Source organism: Suillus fuscotomentosus (genome assembly GCF_016647785.1).
Source record: "Suillus fuscotomentosus strain FC203 chromosome Unknown F5891scaffold_23, whole genome shotgun sequence".
In the NCBI taxonomy this organism is placed as follows: domain Eukaryota; kingdom Fungi; phylum Basidiomycota; class Agaricomycetes; order Boletales; family Suillaceae; genus Suillus; species Suillus fuscotomentosus.
This window is the reverse complement of record NW_024539535.1, coordinates 528,990-545,305: the sequence shown is the minus strand read 5'-3', so window position 1 is coordinate 545,305 and position 16,316 is coordinate 528,990. Positions and strand designations below refer to the sequence as shown.

Genomic DNA, 16,316 nt, shown 5'->3' with positions numbered 1-16,316 from the left:
TGGATTGTGAGGAGATTATGAAAGAAGAAAAGGAATCTTGACCAGACGCTCCGCGAGGCAAGAAATAATCATCAGGGGTACGGGATATGTAAATGCGTCAGTAATCGTGAATGGGGATGGAGAGAACAAGAGACTTTTGAGAAGCTAGTAAAAGGGTGTGGTACGCACAACTAATAACTGAGGGTCAACATCACATCAACCCGTCGGCTTTGCCTTCATTAGGTGGAGCTGCAATCCACCCTCCACATATTGATTCAGACGTTCCCTCAGCTCGATAATTGTTTTGTCTCGTGAATCCTGCCCATAGTCAAATGCTGCGATTTGCAGGCAAAATTCTTCCAACTTCGGACTAGCACTGCACCTCGACTCTACAAGCTCTGTCACCCTGTCCGTAGAAACACGCTTTGAGCATTTGAGACTCAATGATTCGAGTCTAGGACAGATGGAGGTGCCCTGAGGCGCTCCGGATAAAATGAGGCTGTCCACGAGGTTGTGATTGAGTTGAAGAGGGCCAGGCAGGAAACGTAGGTGTTTCAAGTGATGAAGCTGGGAGAGGCACGAGAGCATGTCGACATCTGGGATGTTGATTGTGTCAAAGGATAGGTTCTCGAGAGTCTCCGCACTTCGGGAGATCAAGGGAAGGGGTTCCGTCTGGCTAGCGAACGCACCCATAGAAAGACTGACGTTCTGAAATTCAAATGTGTGCAGTTTTGGTACGTGGAGCGCATCGAAGAACTGGCGAGTGTAGAGCGTTTGGCAGAAGAGGCGTACTCTCATTGATTCGAGGTTTGGAAGTGTAACAGGTACAACCGCATCTGTATCAGCATCGAGTATTGTCATTCCTATTCCGATAGAGCAGCATTTGAGATTAGGACATTCACGAAGCAGATTGAGGTAGTCGTTGTGGACGGGATTCCAGTAGGGGCTGGCGTCATACTGAAGAGACAACTGTGTCAGTTTGCTCCAAGGGACGCAGAACTGGGCGGTGTCGAGACTACCCCACGCAATGGAGAGGCTGCGGAGGTTGGGTGCATCATGAAGAAACAATAGAGGTGGGTTGTCGCTACTACTAGGAAGGGGATTGCTGTTATGAAGCTCAAGATGCCGTAGGTGCGGGAGTGAACTTTGGGTGAATGTCAACAAGGAGCTGAGTGCCAATGGTGAAAATCTGAGAGAAAGCTCTTCAATGCGGCATCCGAGAGTCAAAATCTCCTTGTCAAGCGACATAAGAGCACCCGGTGTGATCAGAGAGCTGCTCGGATGCTGGAGGATTAAGGAAATCGGAAGGGCTTTCGCGCGCGAGATCCACACGTGCATGGACATAATTTTCGATTGCATGACGTTCTCCCAATTTGGCGTTAGGGATGGAAACCCAACCTTGAGTCTCCTCCACAAGCAAGGTAGGGAGAACATGAGGTCTCTCCAAGCGCCGCAAACTTGACACAATAACAAGGGAGCCCGAAGAGGATCAGGCTCCTGATTTTCTTCGTCCTGAACGCATTGTTCGAAGACTTTTGTCATGATCTCTATTGGCATGCGGCGGACGGGAGATCTAAGCGCTTCCAATTTTTGGACCACTTCCATAGTTCCAAAATGTTTAGCCTCGAGGCGCAAAACCTCTGCACGAGCGCGATCTAGTTCCTTCCTAATGAGCTCAAGCTCAAGCGTCTGTTCTGCGAGGAGGCAGCTAATACGCTGCGTATCCATTGGAGAGGGAACACAGTTCGTCTGGAAAAGTCGTACGATAGATGTCTGGAGGAAGTAGTTGAGTCAAGTTCATATATGTGCCATAGATCCGTGCCACATACCGGTATTTTTGGATCCATGGCAGCAGAGACAGAAACGCCTTGATGGTGTTTTTAGGCTGTTGGTTGAGACAGTTTTGCGCTATCGCAGTCCCGTTTTTTGAAGGAGTCGCTGTTTGAGGGGGAGAAGAAAAGAAATGCACGAGGCTCATGGGGCACTTTGCAATGCGGTTTCCATCTAGGTGTAATTCGCCTCCACCTTTACGTGTTTAACCCTTGCATGGGATAACTTCGAAGATCTCTTGTCATTGGCTCCTTGTTGTACCCACCACATGCCAAGAGGATTGGTTCTTGAGGAACAGCTCGCGCGCACGACCCAGGCTTGGATTTGACGCCGTTGACATATACATGGCGCACCCAGCCTGACACCTCCACCGGTCCCGGTCATCGGTCAATCTTGGCATAGGTGCCGTTGTGAAGTATTTGGTACTGTTATTTCTGAAGGCTCTTGCCAAACAAGATGAACCTTTCACATAACTTGGATAATTCTGCACTTGCTAGCAGGAAGTGATTTACAATGTGGATCACTCTGTGAGGCCCGAAGAATCGCTCCCTGATTTATGTGCATTATGTCGGAAGAAGGGAACAAGAAGGGCCATTGTAATGCTGCCGGATTACAAGTTTAGTTCTTCAAAGTGCCTTACAAGCGAGATATTTATATACCGCAAGTTTACAAAAACAAGGGAAGCTGTGCACAAAATGCGGCGCTGTATGAGCTGCCATGTGAGGTAGTGTGCGAGATAAGGGAAGCCGATAAAGTCTCCTTGCAAGAGTGTAGTACTACAAGCCAGGTTCAGCACACAGCATTAATTCAATACATCCAACGCTGAAGCGCTGGAGGGCCATACCTGATTTCGCCAGTAAGCATATTTTTACCAGCCATTCTCATCTAGTGTCTACCAGGCACGATATTCCACTTTCGACGCTGTTCACTACGCAATGATGCTCTATAAGCATCGATCGACAGGATTCGGGACGCTTCATAATTGGGAAAAGTCTTGACTACATCTGCTCGTACCGTAGTGTGAATCCTTTGCAGCTTTATACAACTATCTTCACGATTACTACATCAAAACAACGTTTACAGTAATGTGCATCTTCTGCTGAGAGACATATTCATAAGACTGACAACGTGAGAACAGTTGAGAAGTACTCACAGCTAACATCACAGATCAAACTAGAGTGGTACAACTATCTATCGGCTGAAGCGCTTCACCCTGTCGAGGACTGTATGGTGTGATCAATAATCGCGACCTGGTAATTGACATAGGTAAGACGGACCGGTCTCATATGCAACCTCCGTTGGGTCCGTTCCCTGAATCTCCACACCAATCCCGTCTAGCGACCTCCGTAGTGCATCCTTTGAGGATGCGTGGACCATCTTTGCCCGAATGGGTGCATTGTCTGGTGACCTGTGGTTACGATTTAAGCATGCAACGTAGTTAAACTGGTGCCTCAAAATAATGAATCATCGGCCAGATGAACTGTGGACCTACCAGGAGAAGAAGCAGAGCTTGTTCCTCTGCGACCCATCTTCCAACGTATAGTGGAAGTCGTAGACGGCCCATTTGCAACCATCGCCAGGCAAGTTGTCCAGAAATTCATCGTAGTCAGGATTTTCCGAAGTCTTATCAACGACGATCTGCGTTCGGGTATCGTTCAATTTGAACAAAATGTACTTCAGCGATTTGGACATCTTCAGTTGTGCAAATTTCTCGAGGCATTCGGGAGCTGATGTCACACCGGACGACTATCGAGAGCCTATCAGGATAAGCCCTGTTATTGCGTGTGTTGCTCACCATATCGAATAAGATAATGAAAGAGAGATGCAGTATGCTGGAAACAATCGCGATCAAGATAAATGCGGTATGGATACTGGAACGGCAGTTGCCAGCTCCGATCTAACAATCACATCACGTGATACTGCGCTCGCGGACCGCAGTCATGGCAAGTCAAGGTGTAGTGCAGGCTGCGCAGCCAAGTACTTCGAAAATTACGACGCCATGAGGGACATGTAAGTTGGAAGAGTGCTATCGGTGATTGATGGTGGCAAGTATATATTGACGGTCAAAGTTACCGCGTTTTGACACTGATTGATGTTCTACCATCACAGGTATTGGTACCAATTCACAAAATATAAGTTACTATGTATAGTCCATGCCACAGGAACCTGTCCTTCTTTCCAAAGGCCTGATGTACCGAAACCACGTGGGTCTGTTGACAGTGGGTACAATCTTATTATGGCTGGCACAGGCGATGTGCTGTAGATGCTTAGTCTATGAGAAGACTCTAAGTTTATGGAATTCCTCCCTGACCGTTAACTTTCTTTCCGTCTAGGCATACCTAGTCATCATGACTGACTCGCAATCACCATCATCTGGATCGCAGCAGTCCGTGACAAGGCGGCAAACACTGTACTATTTGACGGTGTTATTTTTGAAGGCTCTTGTCAAACATGGCCAAATTATCGCTACCACGCTTCTCCGCCTTGCGTGGCACAGAACGTACGCGTCACGCCTATTTCACCGCAACACTCAATTCTCATAAATTACAAGGACATTAACCACAGGCCACGTTGCTTGTAGTGAGGAAACCATGCCGTCATCTACATCAGTACCAGTAGAGCTACCCAAACCTCCGAAACTGGATCTGGATAAGTTCGTTGCGACTGCCCTGTCAGCTACGCCAGCGGAACTCCATCCATTTTTTGAATCTTTCGGCAAACTCCACACGAGAAAGTAAGAGGGTGATTAATACAGTATATTCATTACTCATCGATCACACAGACTATGGCACCAACTGACGCTCAAGCTATATGAGTTTTTTGACCACCCGTTGTCACGACCCTTCCGTGTGAACGTGTTTGAGCAATTCGTGCGCGACTTTGAGTCCAAACTGAACCAACTCAAACTCGTGGAGATGGGAACTAAAGTATCGAAGGAGATCGACAGTAGGTTTGACCCCCAATTCCTAGATGATCCAACCTGACGTTCCGTTAAGACCCGCAAAGCCAGCTTCTGTTCCTCAACTCCTTACTTTCACGGATTGATGCCGAAACATCACAGGAGGCATACGTGCTGCTGCTTGCGAATATTGCATATGCAAAGCTGGTGTACGGTGATTTAGAGGGTACCAAGACGGATATGGATACTGCCTGGAAAACACTCGATCGACTGGAAGGGGTCGACACTGCCGTCAATGCTTCGTATTACAAAGTTGCCGCTGACTATTATAAGGCAAGAATTTTCGAGAACGTTGTAATTCGCCCCGTTAACTTGCCCGAAACAGGCCAAAGCAGAATATGCGCCGTATTATAAACATTCGCTGCTGTATCTGGCATGTGTCGATGTAGCAACAGATCTTACTTCAGAAGAACGTTTGCTGCGCGCGCACGACCTTGGCATTTCGGCATTCCTCGGCGACACTATCTATAATTTTGGGGAGCTGGTAAGCAGATACGTGAATTTGAAACACCCACTTTCATCGGTCACAGCCTGAGGATGATCGTTGACTGACTTCATCGGTGTTAGTTGATGCACCCAATACTCGACGCGCTGGACAACACGCAGTATGATTGGATCAAGAAGCTGTTGTTCACATTCAACGAAGGCAACATTGGCAAATTCGAAGCATTGGCACCACTATTCCCGCAGGAGGTACGTGCATGTTGTTGCGGAGACTCGTACCGAGTCGAGCCGACAATCTGACAAATGAGCTCTGCCACAGCCGATTCTGGAAGAGAACTACCCCTTCCTTCGACAGAAGATATGTTTGATGGCGCTGATCGAATCAGTGTTCAAACGGAACGCGAATGACCGAACGATGTCTTTCCAGACTATCGCCGAGGAGACGCGACTTCCGGTAGACGAAGTGGAACACCTCATCATGAAAGCACTGAGGTCAGTGCATTCTTCGTTGAATTGAAATATGGGCGTTACATGTGCTGATAATCTAATTGACATCGGTACTTGCCGCTAGCCTCAAGTTGATTCGAGGTTCCTTGGACCAGGTGGATCAAAAAGCGCGTATCACGTGGGTCCAGCCTCGTGTTCTGTCGCGCGCACAAATAGGCGAGCTCACGACACGGCTTGGAGCGTGGATAGATAAGTTGGGGAGTGTGGAGCAGAGGATGGCACCACATGTGTCTGCGGCGGCATGAGTATATTCACCATGCCTGTAAGGTAGAAATGAGTGCCAAGGAGATTATCCCGGAGCAAGAATGATCGATGTGACATGCTGCATGCATTCATTCATTGTATGAATTTTTAGAAGGAACACGTTTACGGTTCCGGATCAGATACGAAGGTTATAACGGTGGTTTGCGAGCACGTTGAGGCACGATGCAGATTGTTCATGACATAGAGGGAACTGATGAGTGGGATATGGAATTGATATGAGTATGTTTGAACCGTAGGGAAGGAGGGTTTAAGCCGTAGTAGGGGAAGAGGCACTGCTATCGAATGCAGGCTTCCTCATTTAGGGTGTGAAGTACTAACAGCATGCTCATTGCTGTCCAGCAACAACCTAAACTAGTTTCAAAGAATCTGTTAGTCAAATCTGGTACTTCGTCCTCTCCGAATTTCTTCTGTCCTCATTGCAATCCACGACTCAACCGTTTCGAACTATCTGAGCAGGCTGTACGGTACAGTGACAACGCCCGTCCATCAACGTGTCCGGTGATACCCTCACGCGAGGTCTGCCTCCTGCAATTCATATCCGATTCTACTTCTTCCGGTTTTCATTATAACTCTTCAAAAGATTATCATTTTCATCCAGGACTTGTCTTTGTCGAACATCTGCAATGTCAGAATCAGCAGACCTGACTTGTAAACCTCCAACTGCTGTCACTTTCTCTTTCACAGCCCCCTTTCCTGCAGTATCTTCTTCCATTTCCTCGGCGTCATCAACCTCTTCCGCGCTAAAGCAGAGACGCGTGTCGCTTGCGCTTCCGTCCTCCCCCAGGCTTGTACCAGCGTGGAATTTCCGTGACGACACCGGCCTCACTTCGCATGTTGCTGAAACCTCTGCACCAATGCCAGAACGTAAGGGAAAGATGCGCAAGATCGCTGGTGATGGCGACTACCGTGAATCAGTCGGCTCTTTCATAATCCAGCAGAAGAAACCACGCAAGAAATGGTCCGAAGAAGAGACCCAAATGCTCGTCGAGGGATGCAACACGGTACATACGGCTTTCAAATAGTCTCACACAATATTAATCCTGTTCCCTCAGTGGGGCGTCGGCAATTGGAAGGCCATATTGAAAGATCCGAAACTGACTTTTGACAACCGCTCGCCTGTTGACCTCAAGGACCGGTTAGTACTCCTTAATCTCCGCTTGTTCATATTTATACCTGACTTCTGTCAGGTTTCGTACCTACTTTCCTGACGCGTACAAGGAACACTACCCCAATGCGAAGACGCATCTCTCCAGTAAGATTCGGTCAACTCTCCCAGATGGACGCTCCATCTTTGAGAAAACGCGTAGTAAGAAGCGTCGTCCATTTACTGAAGAAGAGGACCGCGCTCTCAAGGCTGGCTATGAGAAACACGGCACTGTATGGGCAACGATAGTCAAAGACCCTGTCTTCCAGGAGCAGAATCGACGCTCGACTGACCTCCGTGACCGTTTCCGCAACGCGTTTCCTGAGCTGTATCAAGCAGCGGGCTATAAGCCACGGAATGCGCCTAAAAAGCGGAGAGAGTGTGTCCAGCCACTTCCCATTCGCTCAGCAACTGATGATCAGTTGACTGCGCACAGCAGCCACATAGGTCCTGCCCGCAGGAAGCGCGTGCAGTCGAGGCAGGGTATGTTCAGAGGTGGGACGAAGAGCGTCCCCGAGAGCGCAACATGCTCTGAAGACGACGATAGCTCAGGTGGTGAGGAGGAGGGCGTCACCAGGCTGTTCAGATGCCCACCAATTATGCACGACACCTCTCAGCCTGATGATATGTCTTCGCCAGACGGACTTGCGGAGATGGACATGGAGACGATAGACCCCTTGTCCGAGCCATTATCTATTCCTGATTTTATGCCCAGTGCATCGCACTCTCTCTCAGAGCTCACGGACTCCTCTCAGTCACAGACTTGGTCCAGCATAGATACACCTCTCAACTCCGCGACATGGTCCGCGACCACCGCTTCTCCGACATCATCACATATTTCTTCTGATTATCTGCTTGGTCACTCTCTGTTTGACCGTCGCTTGAACACTATTGGCAAGTCGGCTTGGGGTCCGCAGGACTGGTTTTCTGCCAACCCCCGACTCGACACGTCTGCTTTCTCCAGTAGCGGATCATCATTTGCCGACGGGTTGTCTCCTGCACCATCATCTCCATTTTCCTTTCATAACCTTAACCACGGCGTCGTCGATCGTTACGACCTCTTTCCGAGCTCCTTTCCAAATGACTTCACCTCTGATGTCGGCGTTGGGGACTCACATTCTACATTTTCGGACCATGAGATGTTTGCGTCGAGCAGTTTCAGGGGGTTCACACATCATTCCAACTATGCCGGTGACCTCATCTTCGGTGCACGGACACATCAACCCCAGCAGCCATACTACAGTCCCGGATTCGGGTTTGGTACATCTGGCCTTGGACTCTCAGGGATGCAGCAAGCCACCGGTCTACATCCTCTCCAGATCCACACACCTGCACTGCCAGGTATTGATGAGATCGAACTGGCGTCGATCACACTCAATGACCAAGCGGAGATTTCGGGTGATGCCCCTCAGACCACTGGTGAGATTGGAGTGCAGAAAGACGATTCAGCGGCGTCTTTGAGCCTCTCTGCCCTGGAAATATATACTATGTCGCAGCAGAACATGGATGATATCGTCGACTTGACGCATTCCACTCCCCCTGCAACACCCATCACCTCGACTCGTCCTCTACGGGGTCATGCCCACATGCACGCATCGTCTCATCATGGTCGATCTATCTCAGTTCCCCCATCTGAACACCGGTATATGTCTACCCACCTGTCGCAGAGTCATGGTGCATCACAACCACAGATCACGAGCACTCGCTCACTTCCTTTCTTCGACACCGTCCCGCTCACCCATGCTTCTGATCCGACATCTATGCATGCACCGTCTTCGTCACCACCAGGGCCAGACTTGTGGCGACCCTCAAACCCTACTGATTTCCACGGCGTTCCCTACCTTGATTTGCACTACTTCAGCAGCCATGCTACTGACGGACATGATGTCAACCCCATGACCATTGATACTTCACGTCAGGGGCAAGCGTTGGACCTCGCTCGTTCACATCCTTCTCAGAAGTCGGCTCCTCCGGTACCGTACTCCACAGTCTCCCAGGAACTTCAGCAGGCGCAGGCGCTTCTGACAGGCACCACCGTACGTCAGTCGCACACGATGCACCATCGCGGGACGAGCTTTGTCTCCCCACAGGATCTACATTTCCGCAAAGCGAGCGATAATAAGCGGAAGAGAGCGAGCTGGGATGGCGGAGTCTTCTAGTCCATTGATTATTTTACTCTGATTCGTGAGCTCGGGAATTCTTCGTCGAGAGACATATTTGTCTCTCTCTAGCTTCTTATCTCATCGTTCCATGATTCCTCATCATAGCATTGCATGTCTCGGTCGCATCGCATCCCATAATCTATGTTTAGCTCCAGTAGCAAGCATCATGTTTCAATACTATTGTGAATTTTATGAATTTATGTAATTATACCATTACATGTGCAAGCTGGGAGGCTCAAAATGGGAGTCTCGAAGGTCCGGCTTCTGCATTTAGTTGTTCGCGCCGCCCGGTTGGTTCTACTTCCATGGCGATCTCATCACTGGGTTCTTCTGGGGGAAGAAGGTACTGGATCTCCTCGAACATATGAGGAAACAAGATGGCCAGCATGTCGTTGACTCTGGCGCCCGCACGTGGTAAGCATGTGAAAATAGCACATTGGGGTGAATCTTACTTGAAGATAAAGTCGCCTTTTTGTGCCTGGTTCTTCTTCCCCGAAGATTCGACGGTCTTCTTTCCGGCATCCATGGCGAAGGGTGTTAAGTTGAGTGTTCCGGCGGAATTGTCCTTGGTGTAGAGTGAAAGGCCTTGCCGAGCCGCTAAGTCGAGAATATTCTTCTCCACGGTGTCTATCGGAAAGAAATTAGGAATGAAAGGTGAAATGACATCTTGCACTAGAAGGCAATACCCTCGGCGTAATAGCAGAAGACTAGAAGGTAAGAAATTGAGAAGCAAGTAAACAAAACAGGTTGTTTGACGCATACCTTCCGTCGGCTGAGTTTGTCCCATACGATCGATTCGTGCAATAGCTAATGTGGATCGGTGAGGTGGTTGTAGAATTCAAAACCGAAAGCGAGCCAACCTTGAATTTCGAAACCGTGGTTGACTACGCTTTCGACGAGGAACACACGGGAGGCACAAGTCACATTCAAGCCAGCATTGTCTCTCTCCCTGAAAAAAATGTGAAGATACAGGATGAACAAATATGCGCTGAGGGCGTACCCGTGTAGTAACAATACTTGTAGGGCAGGATCTGTGCGGAATTTTTTAGCACCGCTGTCTTTGCCTCTGCCCTTTGCGTGGTCGAGTCTTAAGTATGGGATACCTGCGAGTCCGTCAGAACGCTAGCCAAGGCAGCTGAGAAAAACTCTGGCCATTGCAATTAAGGGCATGTTCTATGACTGCGAAAAAAGTTAGATCATCACAGAAGAGTAAAGCTTCGGAAAACTGACTCTGTAATGAATCGGCCCACGCCGAGAATACAATGCTCTTTGCACCCGGGTCGGTGAACTGGATATACAACAGATGCCTGACCAGCGCCTGTATTTTGCTGCCGTAACTTCCATTTGATTCCATAGTCTGTATCTCCTGAAAGATTGTATGGTCTAGTGGGGTATATCAGATAAGCTACAAACCGAGTGACTAGACGTGTCCTCACTTATCATGTTGTATTGGATTTCTCTTCGAGACACCGGAGCGGGCTCTTTGTTCGCCATGACAAGTTTAGCAGGGGCAGGCTTGTCTACTTTGACTGTGAAGCGTTGCAATTGATCGACATTGATAATGACGCTAGAAACACAGTTTGTTGTGGTGTTTTGTTAGCAGACAAGGGACGCACCGGCAAACCGGGCAAGCTCTTCCGTTTTTGCGATTGACCCAGGCTTTTATACATCCCTAAATGTGCGTCAGGAATGTTCATGACGAGAAAAATGTTGAACTGACTTCACAGAAAACATGCGCGCTGTATAAGTAGTACATGGGTCTGCATTCCTGAAACTCCAAGAAACAGTCGACTTACCATTGAGTAATAAATCCTCGCTTAAAGTCGCATCTACAAAGAATGCAAGCCTCGTCATCATCATCAGTGATGCCCTCTTCTTTGTTTTTTGCTAGATGGTTCAGGTACCGCTGACGCGCGCGGGATGTGTTGATTTTGCCTTCCAATTCCATTCGCTCAGCTGCGCATTCCTCCATAGCCAATACAACGGTACCCTCCCACAGGACTTCTGTGACTGAATCAGAAATTTCCTGCAGTTGACGGAAATAGCTGTGGGTGTATTAGACTAGTGTTAGTATGCATCAGCGTCGATCGTGGACTTACGTACAGGATACGTTCGTTGAAGATCTTCCGTAGTTGACTCAAGTCAGCATCGAGCTTGTCCATGAGCGCTACTACATTCATAGTGAGTACGAAGTAGCTACAACATCAGGGTGACAAACCTTGTTGCGCGATCAAGGTTCGTAATGAGTTTGCGCCATCCTTGGCGATGACCTTCTCAGGGTCCTTCTCAGATGCGATGCGAGCGGCCACAGCACTCAGATCGACCATGATAGATCGGAGTGCTCTCCCAGAAAACTGGTCATGGAGATCTTTACGCTGCTCTGTGAGGTCTTTGTGCAGGACTTCATGTTGAGGTTGAACTTCAACATTCTCAGGAATCTCGAAATCCTCCGACATTGCCTGAGCAGCTGCTCTCGCGGCTGCTTTGGTTCGTCGGACTTTGTGCTCCCGTGCATCATGCGCAGCAAGGAGCGTTCGTTCGGAAGAAATTGCCTCTCTACGATCCGCAAGCAGTGCGGCATATGCCTGCATATATATTTCGGCCTCACCCTGAGTATCCAATGCACGAGAATACTCCTCCCCATCGGCTTGGTCATTATTTGCTGCCAATTTCTGAGTCAACAAAGCATAAATGCGAGTGCGCCACTCCCACAGAAGAGCGGTCTGTTCATTCAATGCGAGCTCTATGATGTCATTGGCTTCGTCAAACTGCCCAGACTAGTGTCAGTATCCACGAAAAGCTGAACATTCCTGGTAAGGGAGCTCACGAGAAGCGTCGATTTGATTCCGCCTTTATCAAGAAGAGGAAGTGGGATTTGTAAGGACTCCTCAGTAACGCCTCGTCCAGTAGTGTCGGCACGCAGGGGGTTCATCGCTTTGTTGGTACTCTCCTCCGTCGCTACGTGCCTTGTCAGTGGAAATGTAAGGAAATCTGTTGAGAATACGCACATTTTAGTAAATTTTTTCGCAGCGTCTCAGCTGCAGCATACGCGGCATCTTCCTTATCTGCCTGCGATGCACCTAGAACATGATACACATCTCCCTGTAAAAATTTGACACGGTGCAAGACCATCAGACACTCTCGTAAGCGCTGCTGCAGGGCCCGCCGCTTGATACTGTGCTCTTCGCCCGCGGGGGTCTTGGGAAGACCTCGGTCTTCAACATCTTCAACGTCATCGATGTCCTCATCTACATCGGTGAGAGGTGACATTGCTCGTTTTCCTTTTCCCTTGTTGGTCTTTGAAAGGTCCGGGAGGTCTTTCTGACGAGATTCTCGGAGAGTTCGCGCTTCGTTTTTCAGCGCCTCTCCTTTGACTTGGTGTTCTGCTATGGTGGTTTTAATATCATCGATTATTCCATTTGCTTCTTGCTCTGCCGTTAAGAGGTAATCCAAAGCACGTTGGTATCGATCAAGGTTCTGCTCGTTGTGTTGTTGGAGCTGGGCAAAGCGAACAAGGGCTTGAACCTGAAGGGGGATGAATCAATTCTTGCAAGCACGGATACCAAGAACGACGACGCTTGCCTTCGCCTTACGATCATCCATGAAATTACGCCAGTTCTGGTCTCTCATAGCCTGACATCTATGAGCCCAACGGATTAAGAAAAGAGGAAAAACACATGCCTCGAGAACGTCGCCGATGCTCTTGAGGGCACCTGGCTTATCACCTGGCCGCTGCAACTGTCCGACTTGAGGATGAGTACAGATACCACGAAGCTTTCTCAAGACATTTCGCAGCAGAGTAGCGTCAATCTGCCATCCCTCAGAAGCAGCAACTCCGCGTGCGTCTAAACCAATTTCAACTAATGCTGCTTCGAGATGGTGATCGTAAACCTTTGATACCGTCATATTTTGTCTCTCAGCAAGGGCATCATGACTTACGTGGCGTTCAACTCTTCCCAGCTCGATACTAACGAGATATCTCCGCTGCTGCGGGATGGTTAATTCGTCATTGACTGCGGACTTGAGTGTTCTAGCATGCGTTGAATAAGGACACGAAGGATTTCTTCATTGAAATCACTCACCGGATAGCATATCGTTGAAATAGGTCAGCAAATTGTTTTTTGAATGTGTGCTTCATCAAACGATTCCAAATGCGAGCTGGACCGACAACATTGTCGACACGCAAGAACCTGTCAGTGGTATCAGTGTATCGTCAGAAAACGCGTCAGTCTACCTAACCTTAAAACACGAATGAGATCAGAAACCTGAGTACGAGCTGGTGTTCCAGACACCGCAAACGAAGATAATCGAGGAACCAAAGACACCATCTCTCTGAAGGCCAGAATCATCCAGTCAATTAATCACCAATAGAACAAGAGATCTTACTCGGATTTTCCGGTCCCCATCATTTGTACTTCATCCATAATCACTCTATACCATTCGCACATGACAAGTGGACTTCTAGGACGGTCAAGGTTTGAGTACTCCACCTGTGCGCGATGAGAACGTTTGGGTGGTGCGCGGGCAACAGTCAAGTCTTGACGGAGCACGTTGTATGTCGTGATGCAAACATCAAATGTGTTCACATAGGAGCACCAATCAAGTATGTCATCATCCTTGTCGTGAGTTACCTTTGCCTTCCCTTTCTTGATTTTTTGTACTGAACCGTTTTTCCCAGCTTTATGCTTCTGGCCAGTGCACCGTCGTTCTCGTTCGTCTTCGACATCATCCAGGGTGATAGGTACACCGACTTTGGACCAACCATCGTAGATGAGAACCTTGAGCCCTGGGGCATGAACAGCAAGCTCGTCTGCCCATTGAGGTGCAAGCGCAGGGGGAGTGACGATGAGAGTAGTCTGTTACAAGTCTATATCAATTGGTATTCCAGATGGCACGTAGGCGCACTACCTTGATCTCCTTCACTTCCAGCTTAGCTTCGGCATCCCACCGTTTATTGGTCGGATTGCGATCGGGTGCCGGGTTCAGTATAATGAGGGAAATACATTCAATTGTCTTCCCGAGCCCTGCACTTCATTAATATAACGCGAGTGAGATCAATAGTATTGCGAGGTACCTGGCTCTTCTGCAAGTATGCCCCCTAGTGCAACGCTGTCTTCTACAGGAGAAGAGCTTACGACGCCGACGAGCGTATTGAAGAAGTGCTCCCGGCCCCCGAGAGAAATTTTCTCCCAAAATGGAGGCATGAAGAACCGGGACTGGGGAGAAATGTGGGGAATGACACCGCCTTCTTGAGTTACTGTCTTCCCTTCGCGTAGGAGCATCCACTGGACACTACGCCGTTGGAAGGGTAAGAGCACTGGCAACAAGCCTTCAGGCTGAAGGGACTCATATGTCACGCCTTGCGAAAGAGCGGGTGCTGGGCGAAGAATGCCGTAGAAGAATGGAATACTTGCGTCCCCCCTTGTATCATGTTTACTGTCAAATAGTTGTTGGTCTGCCGATGAAGTTAGGGTAAACAGAGAAATCAAGCGTCTCTGTAATTCTTCGAGTTCGGAAACGCGCTTCTGAGAAACCTTGGTGTCAAATGGTTCATACAATCTGGGCACGATGATGGATACGTTGAAATGCGCGCATAGCCGAAAAGGCAACTCCTCTACAGGGTCGTAGCCACCCTCAGGAAGGGTGATCACCTGAACGGTTGTGTCGATTTTTGCACGACCTAGCGACTGAAAGATGAAGAGTGCCTTCAGAAGATCATCATGCTGAGGCGTGGCATCCTCTTCCTCTTCGGGTGCATTCGGCCATGCAACTTGAGGAAGGAGGAAGAACCACCGCTCACTTTTCTCCTTGGTTTCCTCAGGATAGCGGTTTAGGGGACAGTCTGGCTCGCCCGAAAGAGCTAACAAACGAGTTTTGTAGTTCTGAACCCTGAACCTGCCAAGGTCAAATGTTTGAGGTTGAGAACGGTCAGGGCATAGTGCGCTAAACAGAGATAAGAGATCATGTTCCTCCTTAAGCCACCCAAGTTTCTTTGCTTCTTGATCAGGCACGTAAGAGTTTTCATCGCCACCTCGAGCTGATTTCGTGTAATGCATTTCGAAAGAGTATTTGAAGACCGGCAGAAACTGGCTTTCGGGATCAAGTTTTGGTTCCTCATAACGACGTTCTTCCCATATGCAAGGGTACACCTGCTTGTGAACCGGGTATCGCCAGTCGTCATTGCATCCTTCCAAGGACATTTCCGACTGATCGTCAGCATCTAATTCATCGCCACCCTCAGAAACCCTCCGTCTCTTTCTCTTCACAGGTGATGCAGAGGCAGAACGTCGCCGCTTGTTCCCCACGTGTTGTTCGACCCCGACATCAGCTCCTCGTACGCCTTCATCAACTTTAAGCGCTTCGTCACGTACGGCAAAATCTCCCTCGCATTCGCCTGAATTCTCTTCTTCGGAAGGTTTCAAAAGGGTGATTATGGTGTTCAAGTTGATTGCAGGACGAAATTTGTCAAAATCTGATGGTCTGAGCTGCTGCGAATCCCAGAAGTACGAATGTTTGTGGCGAGCAGACTCCGTATATCTTCCGTTGATAATACGGATATTCATCTCAGACAATTATTTGCATACGCGAGTCCGCAGTGAATGGTGGTGGTTAAAAATAATGGCGCGGCATGCGGAATCCGGATGATGGGGCCGTTTGATACGCGACGGCTGTCACATGATCCTGAACTTAATTAGACTGTGAGGCTAGTCGAATTGATCTTCTCCAAGAGTCTGGCCAAATAGTACAAGTCAGATGTGCAAAGCTTCTTTTCTTGAAAGCCCTCCAAAACAGTCTCTCTCCACTGAGAGTTCTTCTGAACGGGACAACTTCATATCCTCTCGATACGCCTTGGTTGATCATGTCATAATGTCCCGGGCTGGCGCACTATAATAAGACTTGTTATCGTCCATCTGCATCAGAAGGTATCTTACAGCCAAATTTGATTTTCCGGTATCGACTTACGGTATATGCCTAGATATTCCATGCACATCGGCCAAAGAAGCTTAGCGCAGATCAATGCACGAGG

At 48.7% G+C, this 16,316-nt stretch overlaps 5 protein-coding genes across 5 annotated transcripts; 2 read left to right on the top strand and 3 right to left on the bottom strand.

The window, feature by feature from the left end:
* Position 1: 1 nt before the first annotated feature.
* F5891DRAFT_1172773 (uncharacterized protein) lies at positions 2 to 2,316 on the bottom strand. The gene is made up of 2 exons (XM_041365606.1): positions 1,809 to 2,316; positions 2 to 1,752 (listed from the first exon to the last, which is right to left on the bottom strand). Exons 1-2 carry the CDS (start codon positions 1,824 to 1,826, stop codon positions 196 to 198), a joined length of 1,575 nt encoding a protein of 524 aa, XP_041226787.1. The 5' UTR covers positions 1,827 to 2,316; the 3' UTR covers positions 2 to 195.
* Positions 2,317 to 3,000: 684 nt separating this feature from the next.
* Positions 3,001 to 3,751, bottom strand: F5891DRAFT_1128225 (actin depolymerizing factor; the record flags this gene model as incomplete). Its single annotated transcript, XM_041364257.1, has 4 exons — positions 3,001 to 3,032; positions 3,087 to 3,217; positions 3,302 to 3,555; positions 3,743 to 3,751. The coding sequence occupies 4 exons, from the start codon at positions 3,749 to 3,751 to the stop codon at positions 3,001 to 3,003; spliced, it is 426 nt and encodes a 141-aa protein (XP_041226786.1).
* Positions 3,752 to 4,302: 551 nt separating this feature from the next.
* On the top strand, positions 4,303 to 6,214 carry F5891DRAFT_1030500 (uncharacterized protein). Its single transcript, XM_041361570.1, has 7 exons — positions 4,303 to 4,543; positions 4,592 to 4,755; positions 4,806 to 5,041; positions 5,094 to 5,252; positions 5,336 to 5,461; positions 5,532 to 5,704; positions 5,784 to 6,214. Exons 1-7 carry the CDS (start codon positions 4,401 to 4,403, stop codon positions 5,962 to 5,964), a joined length of 1,182 nt encoding a protein of 393 aa, XP_041226785.1. The 5' UTR covers positions 4,303 to 4,400; the 3' UTR covers positions 5,965 to 6,214.
* A 108-nt stretch (positions 6,215 to 6,322) lies between these two features.
* On the top strand, positions 6,323 to 9,440 carry F5891DRAFT_1030497 (uncharacterized protein). The gene is made up of 3 exons (XM_041361569.1): positions 6,323 to 6,984; positions 7,036 to 7,118; positions 7,171 to 9,440. Exons 1-3 carry the CDS (start codon positions 6,607 to 6,609, stop codon positions 9,284 to 9,286), a joined length of 2,577 nt encoding a protein of 858 aa, XP_041226784.1. The 5' UTR covers positions 6,323 to 6,606; the 3' UTR covers positions 9,287 to 9,440.
* F5891DRAFT_266362 (SNF2 family N-terminal domain-containing protein) lies at positions 9,406 to 15,909 on the bottom strand. The gene is made up of 24 exons (XM_041371140.1): positions 14,364 to 15,909; positions 14,198 to 14,313; positions 13,676 to 14,145; positions 13,529 to 13,621; positions 13,372 to 13,479; positions 13,229 to 13,319; positions 12,971 to 13,180; positions 12,872 to 12,922; positions 12,298 to 12,814; positions 12,117 to 12,247; positions 11,508 to 12,057; positions 11,393 to 11,459; positions 11,086 to 11,334; positions 11,010 to 11,028; positions 10,906 to 10,961; positions 10,726 to 10,856; positions 10,520 to 10,672; positions 10,442 to 10,468; positions 10,290 to 10,392; positions 10,150 to 10,238; positions 10,052 to 10,096; positions 9,976 to 9,996; positions 9,742 to 9,916; positions 9,406 to 9,687 (listed from the first exon to the last, which is right to left on the bottom strand). The coding sequence occupies exons 1-24, from the start codon at positions 15,850 to 15,852 to the stop codon at positions 9,525 to 9,527; spliced, it is 5,124 nt and encodes a 1,707-aa protein (XP_041226783.1). The 5' UTR covers positions 15,853 to 15,909; the 3' UTR covers positions 9,406 to 9,524.
* Positions 15,910 to 16,316: the final 407 nt, after the last annotated feature.